The sequence below is a fragment of the Panicum virgatum genome, chromosome 1N (assembly GCF_016808335.1).
Source record: "Panicum virgatum strain AP13 chromosome 1N, P.virgatum_v5, whole genome shotgun sequence".
Classification (NCBI taxonomy): Eukaryota; Viridiplantae; Streptophyta; class Magnoliopsida; order Poales; family Poaceae; genus Panicum; species Panicum virgatum.
This window is the reverse complement of record NC_053145.1, coordinates 16,727,003-16,748,430: the sequence shown is the minus strand read 5'-3', so window position 1 is coordinate 16,748,430 and position 21,428 is coordinate 16,727,003. Positions and strand designations below refer to the sequence as shown.

At 45.0% G+C, this 21,428-nt stretch overlaps 2 protein-coding genes across 2 annotated transcripts in view; one reads left to right on the top strand and one right to left on the bottom strand.

Annotated features, from left to right (window-relative positions):
- The first annotated feature begins 451 nt into the window (after positions 1-451).
- LOC120655358 overlaps positions 452-21,428 on the top strand; it is a 40,027-nt gene continuing 19,050 nt past the window's right edge. Inside the window, exons 1-6 of the mRNA XM_039933119.1 lie at positions 452-503; positions 2,543-2,729; positions 2,813-2,921; positions 3,986-4,023; positions 9,456-10,056; positions 10,161-10,492. Of these exons, the coding sequence (XP_039789053.1) occupies positions 2,646-2,729; positions 2,813-2,921; positions 3,986-4,023; positions 9,456-10,056; positions 10,161-10,492 (1,164 nt within the window). The 5' untranslated portion in view covers positions 452-503; positions 2,543-2,645. The remainder of the gene's footprint in view (positions 504-2,542; positions 2,730-2,812; positions 2,922-3,985; positions 4,024-9,455; positions 10,057-10,160; positions 10,493-21,428) is intronic.
- On the bottom strand, positions 16,860-20,500 carry LOC120655360. Its single transcript, XM_039933120.1, has 4 exons — positions 20,292-20,500; positions 17,894-19,806; positions 17,684-17,802; positions 16,860-17,608 (listed from the first exon to the last, which is right to left on the bottom strand). The coding sequence occupies exons 1-4, from the start codon at positions 20,297-20,299 to the stop codon at positions 17,084-17,086; spliced, it is 2,565 nt and encodes an 854-aa protein (XP_039789054.1). The 5' UTR covers positions 20,300-20,500; the 3' UTR covers positions 16,860-17,083.

The window sequence follows — 21,428 nt, the reverse complement described above, 5'->3', positions numbered from 1 at the left end:
AGAGCATTGCAAAACCTAAAACCCTAAGCTCGGGAGGGATCTCGTCGGAGCTTGGAGATCTATGATTGTCTTGAAGTCGGCAGGCCACCCAAGACGCCCTTAAACGCCGTAGAGACGAGCAAAGAACAGCACGAGATTGGAAAAGTTAGAATTTGAGGAAAATAGTAGATTGAATGATTCGATTGGGTGCGTTGACCTCAATCGGCCGTAACTTTTATATTTATAAGCTGGAGAGGACGTAGCCTTCCAAATTGTGTTACAAAAGGACTCCAAAATACAATTCTACCACGACTCAAATTTTTCAGGTACAGACCGGTCTGGCCGGTTGGCCTCGGTGCTTCCAATTTTGGTGGCCTAACACACGGTCTATCCCACCCTCCTGCTTAAATTGTAAGCAGCAGCAGCTCTCTTCAGCTAGCGTCACTTCTGCGCGGGGGGGGGGGGGGGGGGGGTTGTGCTTGTGCGGAGGGAGAAGCAGCGCTGTTCTACATCAAACAGCAACGGTACTGTTCTCTCTGGCACTTTATTTTTTTTGGGGGGGGGGGGGGTGGCGGCGGAAGAGTAATCCGCCTCTAGTGTTGTTGTGCGTTTTCTCCTTCATCACGAGGATTTTTCCTAGGTTTCCTTGCTCCACCCTCCGCCCCGCGGGCTCGCCCTGCACTCGCTCCCGCGCTAGCTCCTGCTGCCTGCTGGGAAGGCCGGCCGCCCTGCTCGGCAAGCAAATTTGCTGAGGAGATCGATGAAGCTACGGAATCCGATGTCCAAATTGGAGGTACTACGGAATCTAGTCGGAATTTTTGCTGAAGAATCAGATTTGGACGGGAAAAAAATAATTGATTTGCCGCTGGGGAGAACAACAGAAGAGACAAACTCGTCGCTGCTGCCATGGAGATCGATGGTGAGAGCCAGCCGGCAATCAATTTTTCCAGAGAGAGAGAGAGAACCGGTCCAACAGTCTATGTAAAATAAGTTGGATAGGTAAATATAGCCAAACTGAGGTAAAAAATTAGATCCAAGAATCCTCACTACCTCGCTAGCTATCCGCGGCGCCCCGTTAGCCATCTTTGCCGAGCCCTGTTGCCTCGCTATCTCCTCCTCCCGCGCAGTCCGCACGCTCTCGCGCCCTACCAATCCTTTCCCGCACGCCGAGATCCACCAGCAGCTAGCCATGGCGTGCCTCTTTCCTTTCCCTCACCGGCGGCAGTGTACCAGCCAGCCTGCCTCTTCGCTTTCTTCCCCACCGAACAGCCGCAGGGAGCCGCCCCCTCTCTCCCATGGAGCACCTCCACCAGCAGCAGCTCTCCCCTCCAGCCCTTCCTCGCACTGCGTCCACGGCCAGCCGCGGGCGTGTCCAACAACCGGGCTGGCGCCGGCGCAGGAGCTCAGGGAGGTGATGCGCAGCCAGCCGCCACCAGGCGGCCAACGCGGGGCGGCTCCAGGCGCGGCACAGCACGGCCTAGAGACCAGCTTGCGGCAGATCCAGGCCGATCCTGCCGGTGATACCTTGCCATGCGGCCCACCAGGCACCAGCCACGGGGCCAGCCGGGCGTGGTCGACCATCGGCGACCCAGCCGCACGAGGGGAGTAGAGAGGGGGATGGGCGCCGGCTGCTGCTGGTGGAGGAGGCAGAGGAGAGGGGCGCTGGCAATGGAAGGGGAGGTAGAAGATGAGTTGTTGCTCGTACCGTTGCTTGCATGTTGAGTGAAATTTTGCTAGATTGTTGGAGCATACTAAAATATGGAGAGGTGATTTTAGCTAATTAAATGGAAATTTGATGAGTGAGATTTAGCTAGGCTTTTAGAATTGCTCAGGTTAATTGATTTATTATTGTATTAAAGTGGGTCCCATATAAGGTAGCTAACGTTGTAGGTATGTCAACTCATCTATTATATATTCATCTGAACTTCTATCCAAATTTTCCTAATTTTATGGTACAATAAATTAAAAAATTATCACCATAGTTGCTTTCAACTCATATTCACCATACAAATCAGCCTAGGGTCATATAAGTCATTTTACACTGATGATAGAGAATCTACCGGCAACAAACAGGCACCCAGATTTTTCAAACCATAGATCTTTTCTAGACCATTGTTTATCAGAAAATTCTGATCAGATTGAAATTGATTCTCAGATAAGCATTTCCAAACAGATCTATTTGTTGCTTGTTTATGTTGTTCCTGTTGACACTGTATGTTGCTGCTCCTCCGTGTGTGTTTCCTTAATTGTATCCGCTGTGGTGCTAATTCTAACTGCAGTGCGTAGGTGCTAGTTTGTTTCCGTTATGTTAACTTCAGTTGACGATTAGAGGTGCTGGTTGTTGGCGCTCATTAATTAATTCGTACTATTGCAAGGTGACACAACCCGTATTAATTACATACCTGCACTTCGTCCCAAAACACTAAGACGTCCTGAGTTTGTTCTAATCAAACTATTCAAAATATGACTAAGCTCGTGTGCTTGCATTTGTAGCTAGGTGCTTAGCTGCCTGTAGGCAGTGAGCAGGGCTAAAAAAACTGATACTTTACTTTCTCTAGTGAAGGCTGTTCGATACGTGGGCCGTGCAACAGTGGAGGTCGGTTCTGCCTGCCAGCTGTGCGAAGGAGCCTTCTCATGGATCCGGACAGCATTTCAGATCCACCCCTATGTTTGTATGTTGGGAAGTTCGCCGAAGATACAACTCCAGGGGATCTCTGGGAATTACAAACAGTGTTAAAGGAGCCGCTCACGTGAGTACGGTCCATTTTCTTTCGCTTCGCTTTTACATTTGATTTTTTCTGTAATTCATAATCTCCTTTTCCTTTTTATACAGCTGGAAATTATAAAAAAAGAAAAAGAGAAGCCGTATGCTATTGTTACATTCAAGGATGCACAGTTAGCTTCCAATGCCGTTCCACTGGTCAACAAGAAAGATCTAAATGGTTTGTTTTCAGCTTAACACAGGGTTGATTCTTTTTTTTAAAATTCATTTCAATTTTTTTTGCCATCATTTATATTGTTCTCAAGAGAAAAAATGTAGGTGATAAAATATGTCAGACCATAAATAAATCTTCCCAAAAATAGTATTAGGCAACTAAGTTGAATTTTTTTATCTTGACATAGATTGTTACAACTAATTAATCATAAATAGGATCTTAGCTTAGTCTAATCATAATCACTAATTAATATTAATGCGGGAATCATAAAACTAGGACTAACCAGAGCCTTGCAATGCCATAGATGCCTCTGTTGTTGTAGATGTGTTGATGTAGTTCTTGTAGATGTCTTGATGTAGGTGAAGTAGACTTGAATCTTCACCAGATTTAGACCTTGTAGCCCTAGTTGAAGAAGAACATGTTTGTAGATGTAGATGAACAGCAGTCCAAGAGCTTCCGCTCCTCTCTAACACGTTTAGCAATCGGATTTATGGTGGCTAATCACGTTTAGGGTTTTTGGATGCCAAAAAGAGTCGGCCACCCCCTTAGATTTATAGTGCTGCTGGTGCAGGGCCTTACCCTTAGTTTAAAACTAATCTGAACCCACCGATATTATAGCCCAATAACTTAATCACATTTAGGTGGTAAATGTGCTATTAGTTCTTTTAATTTCTTAACTGTGAAGATCACCTTATAACTACATCTCATGAGGTATTTAAGTCCTAACTGCCCTGATCTTTTGTGTATCGTTGTGACAAAGCCAATTACAAGGTTTTTTTCACAATTATTCCCACATCCGCTTTCTGCTTTTAAAAAAATCTCAACTGGTTCCGCTGCAATTGCTGTTCTGCTATACTTTCAGAAAACAAAACTGTGGAAGGTGATACCATAATTTACACTAAATTCATGGGGGAACTTTCAAACGAAAGCTGCAAATCTGTATTGTGCTAACCTATTACTACTGTAAGAACATTTATGTTCTAGCTGGTACTTCCTGGTTCCTTGGTGTACCTGATTAATTCTTTTATCTTCTATTTTGATACTAAATATAACTTATGCTCTTGTAACAGGAAAGGAGATAGCAGCTTCTATTTTCGTGCATGGTCAGGTAATGGTTGAAGTTTCTAAAAATTTTAAAAGAAAAAGTTCAATTTACATTACACAACTATATTTTTTAAGAAGATAAAAATGGGATAAGAACGCATACAACACAACACACACAAAACCACACACAACTCTACACACTCCACTGCTGCTGCTGATGCTGCTAGGAAACTAACACACTCATGACATAAAAATCACGTCCTACAACCAAGGTAGACAGGGCTCTAACCTCTTAGAGCAAGGGCATCGAAGAGGGATAATCCTCGAGCCCCCACCAAAGACCACGACCTTCTTTAATTTCATCTTCAGCTACAGCAAGTGCGCCTGCAACATTTGGGGCGGCTCCATCAAAGACACATTTGTTGCGGTATGTCCATAAGGACCATGCTCCAAGGATTATGAGAGAGTTCGTTCCTTTCCTTAACATGTCACTAGCAGCATTGCTCACTTTCTTCCACCAAAAATGGAAGGATGTTTCTCTGGGTTGCGGGGGAAAAGCTTGGAGTCCAATCCAAGAAAAGAGACAGAACCAAAACTCTCTTCGAAAGACACACTGGAGTAAGAGGTGATCAATAGTTTCGGCAGCCTGGTCACAGAAAGGACAACGCTCAGGATGAGGGAGCCCACGACGTGCAGGGCAGTTTGTAGTCCAATATCGGTTGTGAGCTACCAACCAAACAAAGTAGCGGCACTTGGGTGGCGCCCAAGTCTTCCAAACTTATCACAATGCTCAAAAGATGTAGTCCCCACAAAAATCCCTTGTCTGCAGTCCTGGTCGAATATTGACCATCTGATGAAAACCGCCTAATATGTCTATCTTCGACATCCGGTTGAAAAAAGAAATCAGATAGGACATCCCAAAGGTGGAGATAATCAATAATTACACCAACCGTGAGAGCCCCTTTTATATCAGAAATCATTGTTTGATCCACCTTTTAGGAATGACGGCAAAAACACAAGGCGCAAGATCTGCGATACATTGGCCATGGAGCCAATGGTCTGTCCAGAAAAGGGTTTTTGTTCCATTCCCAACTTTGGAATAAACAACCACTGCGAAGAAGGCTCCGACTTGCTCACTCGCAGTGCCCAGCCCAATGATTCAAGATATCAAATTCCTAAACCTCCAAGTTCTCCAGGGAGACATACCTTAACCCAAGCAACGAGACAGTGATGCCCCCCTCCTTTCGCATCTCTGCGACCTCTCTAAAGGAACCCACGCTGAATTTTATCCACTGCTCTAATAGCCCAAGGTGGAAAGTCAAAAGCCATAACTAGATAGGTGAGCATACCAGTGAGCACAAATTGAAATTGAACCTTTCTTCCGACCTTGGTCATCAATTTCCAGATAGGAAGCTGATCAGCGATGTGATCAATAATGGGTTGAATTTGTTCCATGGTGAGCTTCTTCAAAGTGAGGGGCAATCCAAAGTATTTGCATGGAAAGTCTGTGAGTGGACAGGGTAGCATGTTTTGCAATCATGCAAGCTCCTCATTGCCACATCTGATGGGCAACACGCGTTGCTCTTTTGTAAGTTTGTCTTGAGTACCTTTGCTTCTCCAAACAAATTGAGGATAACCAAAGTTACATCAATGTCCCCAGCTTCTGGACGGAGGAACATAACCACATCATCTGCATAAGTGGATATTCTGTGTTGTAAGATGTGGCTAGATAGTGGCTGCAACAAGCCATCATTCTCGGCCTTCAAAATCATGTGCCTCAACGCATCCATAACCAAGATAAACAGCATTGGGAAGAGGGGGTCAATCACCTTGCCGCAGACCTCGTTGATGAGTAATATGATTGTTGGATGTATGCCCTAGAGCCAACCGGATTGGGATCCGCTGATGGGCTTTGATGGATTTGATTCATTAGTAGAGTCATAATAGGCTAAGGCCCATTAGTCACATCTATACAAAGGGCGGCAATACACCAAGAGAAACCCTAGCCTTCTCTCCTAGGTGAACAGAGAATACCACCACCAGCTACTTGCACTGAAATTGGAGTCGTCAGAGGAGACACACCTGATAACTGCTGGGTAAGCTGGGCACTGATAAAAGAAGTGGAACTGCCCAAGTCAACAAGGATGGAGACAGACTTATGTTGAATAGAACCACTGAACTTCATAGTACGAGGAGTACCCTGACCTATCACCGCTGCCTTAGAAATGGCTATAAACAATTGCTCAGAAGAACCATCCGGCACAGAGTTGGTTTCAACAGACATGTCCTCTAACTGAAATAATTCCTAGAGTTCCTGAACGGCATGTAGCTGCACTGTGGGAGAGCACTTGTGATCTCTACTCCACTTTTCAGCACACTCATAGCAAAGTCCCATTGCACGATGATAAGAGCGCAGAGTGGCCAACTTGGCATCAGGAGAACTCACTTGGGAAGTTTCCCCACTGCGATGATCATCAGGAGGCACAGGAGGAGATGGCCGTGTACGAGAAGGGGGAGCCGGCAGAGGAAGAGCCCCCCCGAAGCAGAGGCTTAAATGACGGGTCAAAATCCGATCGCCGGGAATCCTTGCGGTGAGTGAAATCCCCAACTTCTTGCAATGAAGCAAGCACAATAGCAGTATCTAGATCCCGTGGACGTTGCACTAACATGACCGATTTAATGTCATCACGCAGCCCATCAATAAAATGCAAAACAAAGTACAAGGGATCATTAGAAGATGAGTAAGCAGCTAATTGGTCGACCAGTGCAGATAATTCCTCGACATACTATGACATTGAGCCGGTCTGCTCTATGTGAAGGAGTTGGCGAATCAACATTTCATGCTGATCACACCCAAATCTATCCTGAATCAAGCAACAAATATCCTACCAACTAAGAGACATGAGCTTGCGCTCGATCGACTGCAACCAATGGGATGCAGCGTCCTCGAACTGCATAGCTGCCACACAAACCCAAACCGACTTGTCGACGCCATACATATCAAAGTAATTCTCAGTACGAGACTGGCAAAGCTTAGGGTTCTCGCCAGTGAAAATGGGGAAATTCAATTTAGGCACACGACCGGTAGCAGGAAACATAGCAGGGCCCGACGGACTCTGGAAGCGGTAGAAACCAGAATTACGCGAATCGGAGGCAGAAGAGAGTGGATCGGCGGACGTACCCTTGACCGGGAGATGGGAAATGGTCATGACCGACCCAAACCCAGGCTCCTGGTGAGAATTGTTGATGAGGCACCCATCAGGGCCGACGGCTGTGTTGCCGGCAGGAGTAGTTGCCGCAGCCAGGATGTCAGGAGGAAGGCGATCGAGGACCACTCTATCCAACTTGCTGGAGAGGGAGCCCAATTGATCCTTGAGGTCGTCAACTGCGCCGAGCTTGGAGTTGAGATTCGCGATGGCGGAGTCGATCCTTGGTTGCCTCGCGCGGAGATCGGAGGCGGACTGCTCGACAGTGAGGAAGCGGTCGGTGAGGGATCCTTCCAAGCTGTCGACACGGGCTTCAACCAGAGAGAAGCAGTCCCCCAATTTCTTCATCTCGTCGAGGAGAAGCTTGGATCTGGAATCCATCGCGCCAAGAGATTTCGGCATACGGGTGTACTGGTGATGGGGATCTAGGCTGACGGCGCTGGAATGAGTCTCTGATACCAGATGTTAGCGGAGCGGTAGTAGGAGGAAGATGGGAGGAACTCGAGAGAATCGGAGCAAGCAGAGACGGGAGAGAGAGCACGAGGTCGATGAACAGAGGCCGTCTTCCTTGGATCAAGTGTCTGGTACAAAACTGAGTGGTTCTCTCCTCTCCTTCTCAGACTATATCTAGTCTACATCTGCCACTCTGGGCCTTGGAGTCGGACGTTGGGCCGTGCTGTGCCCTTGGGTCTCGGGCCAGGGTGATCAGTAGTGCTAACACTCCCCTCCTCTTGAGACGCGACTTGTCCCCTCATTTTCTCGCTCCAAAAAATATATCTTTGAAACATAGTGGTGTGGGATCTTGTTTTGAAACTTTTATTGAAATGAGTGCAACAGTTTAATGGGATTTTGATTTGGACGTTTGATATTGAAACTATGATCTTTTTTTTGTTTGAAATTGTATATTTTATACATGATGCAAAAATTGATCGAAGTAGAAGAACTGCCAAAATAGGAAATCATATTAGAGACTTCCCTTAAAAGGAGCAGCTGTACAGCCGATCGTACATTAGGCAGGTATAGAAATATGGATTAATCCAAATAGTTTTTAGCTAATTCATTTTAAACAAGAAAAATATGAAACTATCACTACTAGAAAAGAGACCTTAGCTAAAAAAACCGGTTAGTAAGGGTCTTAGGTACCGGTTTTCGAACCGGTACCCCGAAACCGCGACCTTTGGCGGCCTTAGGTACCGTTTTTTGAACCGGTACCGATTTCGACCTTTGGCCTCGATCTTCGGCACCGGTGCCTAAGGCTCTCTTAGATACCGGGTGAAAGTTCCATCCGTACCCAAGTAGTTTTGGCCAAAAGAATATATTAAACCTGGGAAGAGGCTCACACACGCGCGTGCGGTGGCCGGGATTCGAACCCGCGACCTCTTGCCTCGCGCGTAGCTTTCTTACTATCTCACCTACACATCACTTGTAATTGAGAGGATATATTTTTCTTTTGAAGTAACATATGGATGAGCCTAAGATACCGGTCGCTAACACCAACCAGTACCTAAGACTATCCTTAGGGACTTGTTGGTGTTACCAACCGGTACCTAAGATTCTCCATAGGCTTCCATCCAACTCAAAAGTATCGGTATGAAGAAGAATCGGTACTTATGCTAGTATTGGTACCGGATCTTCGTCATGGTGGTACTTTTGGAGTGGACATTCGGCCTCTTTTCTAGTATATTATAGTTTTCTTTATAAAAATGTAACCTATCTGTCGGCGATGTAATTGATTTTATTTGTAGCTTCTTCTTGTATTTTATTAGTTGTTCTTGGCCATACATGTTATTATTTAAAATATTATATTGGGCTCTACTTTGTGCAGCACTAGTTTTGCCCTAACCTTGTGTGTGTATGCCTTATACATGAGTATGTCCACATGCTCTATGTATGGTCACATACTCAACATATATACCATTATAGATATTTTAGTATGATCACGTACTCTATGTACATGCTCTTCACTAGGTCAGAATTGCATCCTACGTCATAAGATACACATGTGGGAGTAGCTACAAGTGCGTGCATAATGTAATTTTTCTATATTTATACACACACATATACATGTATATACATATACATATACATATACATATACATATACATATACATATACATATACATATACATATACATATACATATACATATACATATACATATACATATACATGTTTTAGCAGTTTATATATTGCTGTGTTTTCTTAAAAATAAACGCTTCTACACGAACACTAATAAAGCCTATGCATCCATCCCATGCAAATGACTCAGCGAGTTTTCATGCCGTACAGTACATAATTGAGGATAAGCCACGGAAGTACAAGGATTTCATCGGCCGCCTGCGTAACCTCGTCGCCCGCCGCAACGATGGTGCCCTGGAGTATATCGACGAGGGAGAAGACGGCAAATCAGGCACTACCAACCCAGTAGTGCTTGGGGAACAGCGAGGTGGACAACGTCCAAATCGGTGGATTCACATCAAGCTGTTTGCGAAGGACAGCGAAGAGTCAACAACACTAGTCATCCGGGATGACAACCTTTATGTCAAAGGCTTCACCGGCAGGGACGGAAGATGGTTCGAGCTTTGCGAGGCGAGAGAACCGGAGAATGAGAAGCTCCCAAAGGAAATATACCGCAATCCCACGAGGCTGACATGGGGTAGCAAGTACGACAATTTAATGAAGCTTAATGACAGGGAGCAAGTCAAGGAGACACTCAAGAACACGAAGCTGGGTAAGGACTTCGCGGCGAGGGCCGTGCTCAGGCTCTCGCGCTACTGCCAAGAAGATGTAGAGAATAATGATGATATCCCCGTCCGGGTGGGATTGGCGGGCCTGATCGTGATGATCTGTGAGTCCGCAAGGTTCAATCCTATCCTCGACAACATTGCAGGTGATGAATGAATATAATGATCCTCCGATCCCTAGCTGGAAGAAATAGAAAATATATAGCTCAAAAAAACAAAAACACAAAACTAACCAAAGAAGTCTCTGCAGATTCTCGTTCGTGGAATCAGGGGCGGGGACTAGCAGCGCTGAAGGATCTGGCCGGTCTTATCTGGAATTGGAAGAACATGTCAGCCGCTCTGCTCAAGTGGAGGAACAGTCGTGGTAAGGACCCCTGGAACGGACAGTGCGGTGCCGATACTCTTAAACAAGTGACAAAATATGTTAAGCTTGTGCTCAAGGCCAAAGATCGCCGTAACGAAGTCCACGTGGAGGTTCTTGGAGTCTCTGCCAACTTGGACGTCGGTGACATCAATGTCATCGATGAATATAACCGGCTGCAGAATATCTACACTAAGAAACAAGGACATGATGCGAACAAGGTACATATAATAATTCAACCTATAAACCTCATTCCATCAGTTTTCTTGATTTGTTTGATCATTCATCTCTGCAAGTACATATTTTCCAACCATCGTTTACGCACTTATCTGTTATTATGAAAGCTGCTCTATCATAGATGTGTGAATGTTTCATTCGTCAGTTACCATTACCAATTTATTATTCTTTTAAGATTTAGATTTAGAATACCGTTAGTATTGTTGTGTCGAATTCTCAGTCTAAGCGCCAATCTTCAACACAATCCATACTTGCAGTAGAGGCCTATCCTTTTATTTGCCTTAATAACACATGTGCAACCTAAAATCAAGAAATAATCATTTATCGATCTGATCCACATCCACAAACCCAAGCTTCCAAAATTTATAAAAAGAAAGAACGTACATATAATATTTGATCCGTAACTCTGATAAGTTACAGGTATAGCGCATCTCACGTAACTCCAACAATGATAAAGTTTTCTTATTTTTTTGGTGTCCTTGGCATTAGAAGCCAGAAGATGGGATGGAAGAATCAACAAGAAGATGAGAAGTTATCTCTAATAGTATTTTAGGGTCCTGTTAGCATCTGGACGTCTGAAGGAAAACTTTCCATCGGCATATATAAAAGAATAAAGCCCCTGCAACGTTGAAGCTTACCTTCTGCAACATCAAAAAGTATGTGGCAAAAATAACAGGTATCAAACATCTAATTAAGGAGACCCGAAGAAAATAAATTCTCAAACAAATGGAGATGTTTTATGCCACTCCAATCCAAATCCTCCTTTTTCTTTGAGAACCACGGCTTTGCAAAGTCTGACATCGAAATATTTGTGAAGAACTTATCGCAACCTTAGACTAATAGTCTAACACATCACTGCCGGTTAGGGACCCCCCCCCCCCCCCCCCCCCTCTTTCACAAGCAGTTTTTGAACTGCCAGAAGGACAAAGGCAGTGATGAGCCCGCCTAATCACTGTCGGTTCTTATAAACCGGCGGTGATCACAACTTTCACTATCTATTGGTGTAACAAGCCACCAGTGATCTGTAGAGCCATCACTTTTGGTTGGTGGCTGCGGTAAACATATTGAATACGGTCGGATACCTATGGATACAAATACAAATGATTATTTTTCTTCTTCGATCCAGATCGGGTACGGATGGTGTCAAATGTGTCGGATAAGATATAATATTCGAATTCGGATACAACGTCAGATACTGAATATCCGGACTTGAATATAGATGGATATTAACCCATCTAAATGAATCCAAACTCAAATATGAACGGATATTATCCGTACCATTCTCACCCCTGGGTGGCTCAAACTGGCAGTGTTGACTCCAAAAACATTGTCAGTTGGTGACTCGAAAACAGGAAGTGTTGAGTCCAACACCACTACTAGTTCATTTCTCAAACCGGCAGTCATTTGCCTATGATTACTGCCGGTGTGTGTAATGAACTGGCAGTGATGGTTTAGGCAGCACTATCGCTTCGTTGCATAAACTGGCAGTATTATGTCCGGTTTTTAATGAAACGGCTACAATATAATTTTCATATTTTGTTATTAATAATTTATTTTGTTGTTTAATAATTTATTTGAACCGGTTATGGTAATAATATAGGCTAGACTGGCATACATCACATCACAAATCCATCATGATCTATATTACAAACATTATGGTTACACTGAAAATATACTTATCAAAGATGTTATCACAACAATATTACAACATTCTTGCAATCAGCTCGTTACCATAATCTTTGAGGAACTTTATGGACCTTGCAACCGGGTATTGTTCCTTTTTTACTGCATATCTCGCTCGTCAGTGATGAATTTTGCTAGCACCTCTTGGAATCCTCCGATCTCCATTTCGGTCAATCTTTTGTGCCCAAGTTTCTTGCACTGTCATTCAAGCACAATTATATTGAAATACACAAATATAAGATGGAACAGTAGATGTTTTAGTTTAGTTAAGCGATAAACATAAAATGAAAAGTATACACCAGCTCATCTCCTTCGGGGGTGTGCTGAAGCTGACGTGATAGACCATTGTCCACATTACATAGAACCAGCATTCGTTGTTGGCCAGCGGCTGTTTCCCAGTTACATATAATCAACCTCGAGTTTGTGCCCTCTTCCATTTGTCCCTTGACACTATGACATGTTATAAAATGTGAAAGGCGCAGCGACAACAGATGCACTTGGCCTTCTCTTCGTGTCCCACACCTTGATATGTGATCCTTCAACATCAATATCAACGCGGAAAAAATGGTGTCTGTGTAAGAAACATGGCCCCATTAGGCCATTATTTGTGATTTTGGTGATTGTGTGACAACATAATCAATAGGACTAACAAGTTTGTGAGATCACATTTGTAGGATTTTTAGGTCCCATGGATAAAATCTATAATTCGCCATAGAGATGTGTCCAATTCACTGTCGAGACACTCAAACCATTATGAAAAAGTAGAGAGTATTTTTTAGGTGTCCAAATGACCCCCGCGACGAGTTGGACAAGTGGATGCAGAAAACAACTGCACCGGTTTAACCAATGGACAGGCATCAGTCCATCCGGACAGCATCGGACACACCGATGGTTCAGCGTCGGTGCATTGCGCTGTGTGTTTTGGAAATCAAGCGAAGACTCAGTGGAGAAACACTATAGCACCAATTGAACCGATGGTATCAAGACAGGCATTGGTACAAGCAACGTACTATTGTCCAGAGGCGATATCAAGCGCGCAGGAGCCAAGTCTTCAACACCGCTTAAACTGATGGTGCATCGAAGCAAGGCATCAGTGCAATGATGTCAGCGCTACAGGAATGTCAAGGCAGATCTTTTCAGCACTGGTTGAACCGATGGGTCATCGGTGCAATGCATCGGTTTAACCGATGGTTGTTGAGTTAGCAAGACAGGCGCATCGAAGGCCAACGGCTAGTTCAGAACTGTGTGTGACCGGTTACACCGATGCCCAGTCATCAGTTCTTCCGATGCCTTATGCAGAAAATGGATAACAACTAGTAACAGCTTTATGGGCTTGGAGGCCTATATATGCCACCCCCCGGCCATTTCAAGGTTTCTAGAGTTGCTAGAAGTCCCACACACATCCAAGAACATCTCCAAGCCATCCAAATGCTTAGTGATCAAATCTTTAGCCCTTAGCACAAGCTTTGTAAGTGTAAGTGCTAGGCTTAGTTCCCAAGTGAGTGAGAGAGTAAGGTGTTTAAGCCTTGTGTGCTAGTTCTTGAGTGAACCACCATTGTAACTCAGTGCGCCGGCCTCCTTGGAGTCTTGGTGGCTCGCCGAAATGTCAACGACCCTCCGACTTGGTGTGGAGTGGCATCGACAATGTTGTGCGGCGGATGTGGAGGCCCCCACCCTTTTTGGTGAAGCTCCTTAGTGGAAAGCGGGATCAAGGTGACCATGATTGTGTTCACGGAAGAGACTTGATTGCCGTGAATCCATACTCTTTGTAAGTGCTTCAACAACGTGGATGTAAGCGTGCCTTTGTGGCTAACCGAACCACAGGATAAATCTTCGTGTCGGGGGCTTGCTTCCTCTCATCCTGCCTCTACATTTCTGCATTGCATACTAGCAATCTTTATGTGCCTTTACTCTCATAGAGTAGTATCTTTATGTCTCAAATGAAATGTGGAAGGAGACCCCTAAAATTCAAACAATCATGCGTGCCAAGGACTCGTTTCAAAATATTAAGGACCTTTCTAGTGTTAAGTGTCACAAGTAGATGAAGGACACTTGATTTAGTTGAGGTTTTATAGTTTTTAGTTCTTGACTGTACTATTAAGAGGGGTTCTTGAGTTAGTAGCTTGATCCAAATTGAGTTGGCCTTAGAAATCTCGCACACTTGCTCAAACTCAGCTCAAGACAGCTCAAAGAATTCAAGAAAACACTTGGAAGTTCAAAAACTCGAAGAAGCAATTAACTCCAAGTCAATTCAGCTAAAAAACAGAAAAACTCAGCAGCACCGGTTAAACCGACGTCAAGGCATCGGTGCAACCGAAGGGCATCGGATGCACCAATGCCTAGGCTTCGGTCTAACACTGAAGTGCAGATGGAACCAGTTGAGAAAATCGTTACTGCACTGGTTTAACCGACGCTTCAAGGAACATGCATTGGTCTATTCATGGTACTATTACTCAGAGAGCAAGTTTTGGGAATTCAAAATTAACTTCAGCACCGGTTGAACCGGTGGTATCAAGGGAAGCATTAGTGCAAGCACTGTACTAATGACCAGAGATGATGTTTTGCTCGAATCAAAACATCCTTCAGCACCGGTTTAACCGATGCCCCATCTGAACATGCATCGATGCATTGACGCAAATCTGTCAACAGTGTTAGAACCCCAATGGCTACTATTGGGACTCAGAGTGACCAGTTGAACCGCCACCTAGTGATGTAGACTAGGCCCGATCTTCTGAGAGATAATGGTACGTTCGATTGGTGGAGTACGTGACATTGGCGATTCGGCTTCTAATCAGACACGAATTCAAAGTTTACAACCGTTACACCACCACTCCGTTGGTTATCAACCAAGCACAACTTGATTGACCTCGCCAAGAAAGCTTTTCCTGCAAGTGAATCGAAGAACACAAGCAAGAAAGTATAAACGCACAATCTGAAATTGCAAGTATGAATGAAGCGAAGGTAAAGTAGGGGTTCAAGAACTCGATTCCAAAGGACTAATCGACACAGTGGAGGAGATCAAGAACGGGGGCCCTGATTCACAGCAAAAGGACTTGTCATGACAGTTACAATGAAGAAGACAATTTCTCGATGGAAAATCTGATCTAAATAAAACCCAAGTCTAAACGGTGGCGGCTATTGAGTTTATGGGAGAAGCCAGGGCGACCTAGGGTTGGGGGCGACTGGGGGCCCCCACAACATGGGCTTAAGGCCTGACACGATACACGGGCCATTGGCCCAAAAGAGGTGGCGCAGCACCCTGACAGATTCTGGACCTCAACTTGTTTCGTGAATTGCCGTCGACTCCGAACTGCTATGGACGTGAATCTGGTGGCGTTGGAAAGTTTATGAAATTATCTTTCCAACCATATAAAGGTCTCCTCAAACGGACTCCATATGTGGCTGTGCTCGACTCCATCCCATCATCAATCTCCTGCAAAAGGTTAGTGACAGCAGGATGCATTGTGCTAGACATAGGAGCATTCGTAAAAGATACATATCGACAAAGCATAGTATAGCAATGTGCATTATGATTATCGCAAAGCTCAGCAGCAGATATAGTAGCAATATAAACTCCTTTCAATTTAAATCCATTAGTTTTAGCATTAGAAGATTCATTGCTAGTAAGTGTATTTGTAACATTTTCAGCAAGCTCTTTAAAATATTTCCTAATATCAGCTGGTAATAAAGGAAGCAAAGTAATTTTTTTGTCCTTATGCATGAAAGTATATGTATTAGTTCTATCAAGGTGTGTAGCATCAGTATCAAATTCCCGTGGTCGTCCTAACAACAATGAAGATGATTGCATAGGTACAACATCAAAATCAGCATAATCACGACAAGAACCAACAGAAAGTGTATGCATGCTGATTTAGTTACCTTAGTCTTACCATAATTGTTGAACCATTCTAGGTGGTAGGGGTGAGGGATAGAACGACTGGTCAAGCCAAGCTTCTTGACCAAATCTGAACTCATCAAGTTGCTGCAACTCCCGCTATCAATTATGGTGAGAACACGGCAATCCTGAACAATGAGAAATATGTGGAATAAATTCTTGCGTTGGAGCTTCTCCTCATTCTCATGTTCTGCTTTAGAACTCAACACACGCTGCAAAAGAAGACTAGGAAGATCTGCCATTGCAGCCACGAAATCAATTGCATTACCCTCATCTTCCTCCGAATCTACAACAATGTTAGCTGCAAGAACTAAATCATCCTCAACATCACTAGCACTTACATATCCATTACCATCAGGTGCAGTGATGTAAGCACGAGCACTTGGACAATCTTTCATGACATGTCCCATGCCCTTGCAGCGGTGGTACACGATGTTTGCAGATCTACTCGAAGAACCCTTTTTCAAAGTAGTATGCTTCTTGTGTTGTTGGCAATGTTCTCAAGGCGCTGCGGCGACTCGTGGCGACCTACCCCCCTCACAACGCCTAGGCGTATAAGGCGCGCGGCGAGGCGACGCCTTAGACGTATCCAGGTATCCTAAATATACTATGACAGCAAAAAATTTAGTAGCATATACATACCTTTGTTGAGCTGTTGTACCATAGATTCTTCCCTTCCCAATTGCTCCTGCCATACTTTCTCTTCTCCCAAGCAGCAAGCTACATAAAGAATGAGCAAGAATGATAATCAGCAAGACCAACAACAAACCTAATTAAGTGAAAGCTGGACATTAGCAACATAAATGCATGGGAATGACAATATAACTAATATCATTAGTTCAGTACTTCAGTCCACAAGCTTAGAATATAGTGGGCATGATTAATAGGTCCCCGTCCACAGTTTTGGACCACATTACAGAATAAAAGATAATAAGTAGGGCACAAAGCAAAAGCAGCATGCATTAGTCTAAATCTCTCAACTCCCATCTCTCAGCTCTCAATATCCATCATCAAATTCATTGGAGTTAGCAGCATCTCTGTTTTCTTCAGCATCATTGGAGGGAGAATCCTCATCATCGGTGACATCTACATCATCATATGGATCTTGAAGCTCTTCCTCTTCTTCATTCTCTGAACACATGTGTTCATCTTCATCATCTTCAACAATTGTAGCAGAACTTCTTGCACGTTTCTTGTAAGTGATTGGCTCACCATGGTTGTATCTATGAGCTGTCCTAGGAAGATTGCGACCACGAAGTGCTTCTGATGCTCCAACAACTTCATCAACAAGGTTCCATGTGAGACCATCATCTAACTCACAGCCACGATGACCTTGAGGAGGTACATGCAACGAATCAGCCCATTCATTGTCCCAATCAAAATGTGAAATGACCAAAGGATCAATGTTTTTCTTCTTCTGACGCAACATTTGAAATCTAGTTTTCATCTTGCGGTTGTATGAAATGAAGACAATGGCATTCAATCTCTTATGTAGCAGCCGGTTCCTTTTCTTTGTATGGATCTGGAAAGATCATGGATTAGTAGTTATATATTTTGCTGAAAAACAGCAAACAAACTACATAGTACAGTAACTCACTTGTTCAAAAGTACTCCAATTTCGCTCGCAGCCAGCTGAGGAAGCACATAGACCAACAACATGCCTAGCAAACCTTTGCAAGTCAATGGCCAAGCCACCATAGGAACGCCACCAATCAACTAGAATGGCAAATTCAAGCATAGCACACATTAAGAGTAATGAAATCAACTTAGCAAGCTGTAATAAATTGCAGAAATTAACAGCACTTACGAGGGCTCTTTGATTCAATGTTTTCTATAGCCATTTCATCTGAAAATGCATCTCCTCTTTGACACTCATAGTCCATGGCTTGATCATTGATCTTGTTCCGAATTTCCCTCTCTGGTACCATTCTTCGAAGCACTTTAAGGAAGCAAGCCCTTAACTGCCCAACAGTTTCATCATCATCAGCTTTTATGAGGGGAAACAATTTTCCTGGATTCAAATACAGTGCAGCCCCATACAATGGATGATCCATTTGGTTCAACCAACGTTTCTCAATAATTCCCATGATTTTTTTGAGCAGCCCTGACTTGTTTTGAGTGGCAAAGCTTAGCTTTATCTTTTCCTTTGCTTCAGCCATTAGTGCAGCAACCTCCGGCATTGCCGGCTTTTCATCACCATCAGCAGCCCTTAGCACAATCAGCAGTGGGGCTGAAGCTCTAAGACAATCTTCAACTGAGTTCCAGAATTCAGTAGAGAGCACAGTGTCATGTGCTTTTGTCCCAGCATTAGTTTTTGCCAACTTGCTGGTAGTCCATATGTCGCAAACAAACAAGGCCTTCAATGGATCCTTGAGTGTATACAAGCTCTTCAAAGAAAGATATGAAGTTGCAAATCGAGTGGCACCAGGTCTCACAATTTCTTTACCATTTGTCTTCTCCCTCATTGCACTAAGAATTCTCCCATGCCTATAAATGAAATTGGCGACCCGCTTACCACGTGTAATAGTCTTCTTAAATTCCTTCAAATTCCCTATGTCCTCTAGCATAAGATCCAGGCAATGTGTAGCACAAGGACTCCAAAACAGTGTAGGAATCCTCTCCATTAGAAGCTTGCCTGCTGCCTTGTAGTTAGAACCATTATCAGTGACAACTTGAACCACTTTGTCTTTTCCAATCTGATTAATTCTCTCCTCCAATAGATCAACTAGCAAATAGGCATCATGTACTTCACCTGATGCATCAATTGACTCCAAAAAATAAGTCCCCTCTGGGCTATTCACAAGAAAGTTGATCAAATGACGCCCTCTCCTATCAGTCCAACCATCTGACATAAGTGTGCAACCATAGTGCTTCCATGCTCGTTCATGGTCAACTCTCATGTTACCTGTCAACTTGACACACTCCCAAAGCAATGGCTCCCTGAGCATGTATTCAGAAGGAGGCACATATCCAGAACCATATTGTGCTGTGGCCTCAAGTGCAACCTCAAACTGTCTTGCAGCAGCAGCATGGATTGCTATGCCTGCCTCGTAGAAAAACAGAGCCCATTGCACATCCACATAATGCTTCTCATCCTTAGTCCTCATGCTGTTTTGGATGGTCTTTTGGAACCTCCCTGAATGCCTTTCATCAACAATCTCTTCAGGAGTTCTTCTAAACATAGCAGCAACTGACTTCTTATTCTCATTTGGTTTTTCCTTGCCCTTGCTAGCTGCTGCAGGCTTGAATTGGAGGGTTGATTGTCTTCTTTTAGAAGCTGTTCCTGAACTTGGCACCTTGGTGGTGACCTGGGAATTTGCAGTGGCAGCCCTTGAAGCCTCTTCTTGTACCACCTCCACCACATCTTCATCTTCCTCATTTTCTTGTTCATCCAAGTACAGTGGCCTCCTCCTCTTGTTGCCATCCAAGTATTCTTTCATCCTTTTCCTTAACTCAGTGCTAGACCCTGGACATAGGATCACATCTCCATAACCACCAGCTAGATGTTGCTTAAACCTTTTAATTCCTCCTGGAATCTTCTTGCTGCACATCTTGCATGTCACTTTATCTCGATCATTAGGATTTTCCCAGTAGCCAAACTCCCATCCTGGATCTTTTGAGTTGGCTGGTCTTCTCTTTGGATCAGTCTTGGGATCGTACTCGGCTGCCACAGAAGCTGGACTTGCTGCTGTGTTGCTGGTGCTGGTGTTGCCCTGTTGGCTGTGTATAAAGAACAAGAGAATTATTAAACTATCAAGCACTTGCACAGCACAACCTAGAGAGCAATATAGTATTATCTAGCAAACATTATACTAATCAATTGACAGTAATAAAGTATACATCAGCTAGTCCATAGCACACAGCAACATCGCATGGCTCAATTAGTAAATAAAAGAGGCACAAATTACAGAGCCACGCACTGGGCTGTTGTGCTCTGGGCTGCTCTTGGCTGCAGCAGCAGCAGCCAGCAGCAGCGAGCAGCCAGCAGCAGCCTAGCAGACAGGCAGACAGCAGCAAGCAGCAGCCAGCAGCAGCGAGCAGCCAGCAGCAGCCTAGCAGACAGCAGCAAGCAGCAGCACCGAACGACAGCAGCAGCCGGAAGCAGCCCAGTAGCAAGCAGCTGGACACGGTGGCTACCAGCAGAGGCATAAAGCAGAGCAGCATACCAGCAAAGCAGAGGGAAGAAAGATTGGAGATGGAATTACCTTGCCATTGCAGTCTTGCAGGGCCAGGGGTCGCACGAGGCCGCACCGCCGCAGAGAAACAGAGGAGGTGGACGGAGCCGCGGCCGCAAGGGGCTGTCGACTAGCAGATGCGCCGCCGCACGGAGGCTCAGAGGAGGCGGGGCCTAGCGGAGGCGGAGATGTGCGGGACTGCGGGGCCGCACGGACGGCGGAGATGTGCAGGGCCGTGCGGCGGGTCCTCGCGGACGAGCAGAGCTGCGCAGGGCCACGCCGTTCCTCGCGGACGGGAAGTTGAGCGAGGCAGCGAGGTCGCCGTGGCCGCCTCGCCGAGATCCGCTCCGACGCTCCGTGAGTTCTCCCGCGCTCTCCTCTGCTCTCTTCTTTCTTTCCCTCGCTCGATTAAGCCTGCGCTCACTCGATTCCGCGCCCAATTTCCGCCCTCCTTTGTTTCCCGCTCGGTTTCCCGCCCGCCCGCTCGATTTCCCGCGCCGGCACAAGGATGGCGCCCGCCTCATCCTCTATGGCGTCCAGAGGACGCCTTAGGACGCCCAGGCGGACGCCTTGCCTCTAAGGCGGACGCCATATGCATCCTGGCAAGGCGATGCAGACGCCTAGCACCCCGAGGGCACCTGGACGCCTAGTCGTCGCCTAGGCGACGCCTAGGCGATGCCTTACGAACCATGGTTGTTGGGTATACACAGCAGACACATTGCTTACCTCAGAAGCGGGCGCAGGAGCTGGTGGTGTTGCTGGTGGCTTAGCAATTGGCGCCATGGGCTTCTCAACATTGGAATGCTGCTGAAACGATCTCCCAGTGTTGGACCTGAAAGAAAGTTGGTCTTGGCGGCGTCCCTGTACTTCTCGTTCTGCCTTAAGAGCAAGATGATACAATTGGAAAAAAAACGAGTCCATTCTTTGTAATCGAGAATGTTCTCTATCTCACGGTTTAAACCACCAAAGAATCTAGCACTAGTTTCATCATCATCCTCACGAATACCTTATTTCAAGGTTTGTAATTTTAAACGTAAATCATGTTGGTAATAAGGAGGAACAAAACGAGACTTCATGCACTGTTTTAAAACAGGCCAAGTTTGAGGCACGGCAGTAGCATTACCAGCATTGCAAAGATCATTCCACCAAAATAGAGCAAAGCTAGTA

Coding starts and splice junctions, on each gene's coding strand:
- LOC120655360 (XM_039933120.1), bottom strand. Junction 17,803..17,893: donor CATTGAATCAAAGAGCCCTC/GTAAGTGCTGTT, acceptor TTGCCATTCTAG/TTGATTGGTGGCGTTCCTAT. Junction 17,609..17,683: donor ATTGGAGTACTTTTGAACAA/GTGAGTTACTGT, acceptor TGATCTTTCCAG/ATCCATACAAAGAAAAGGAA.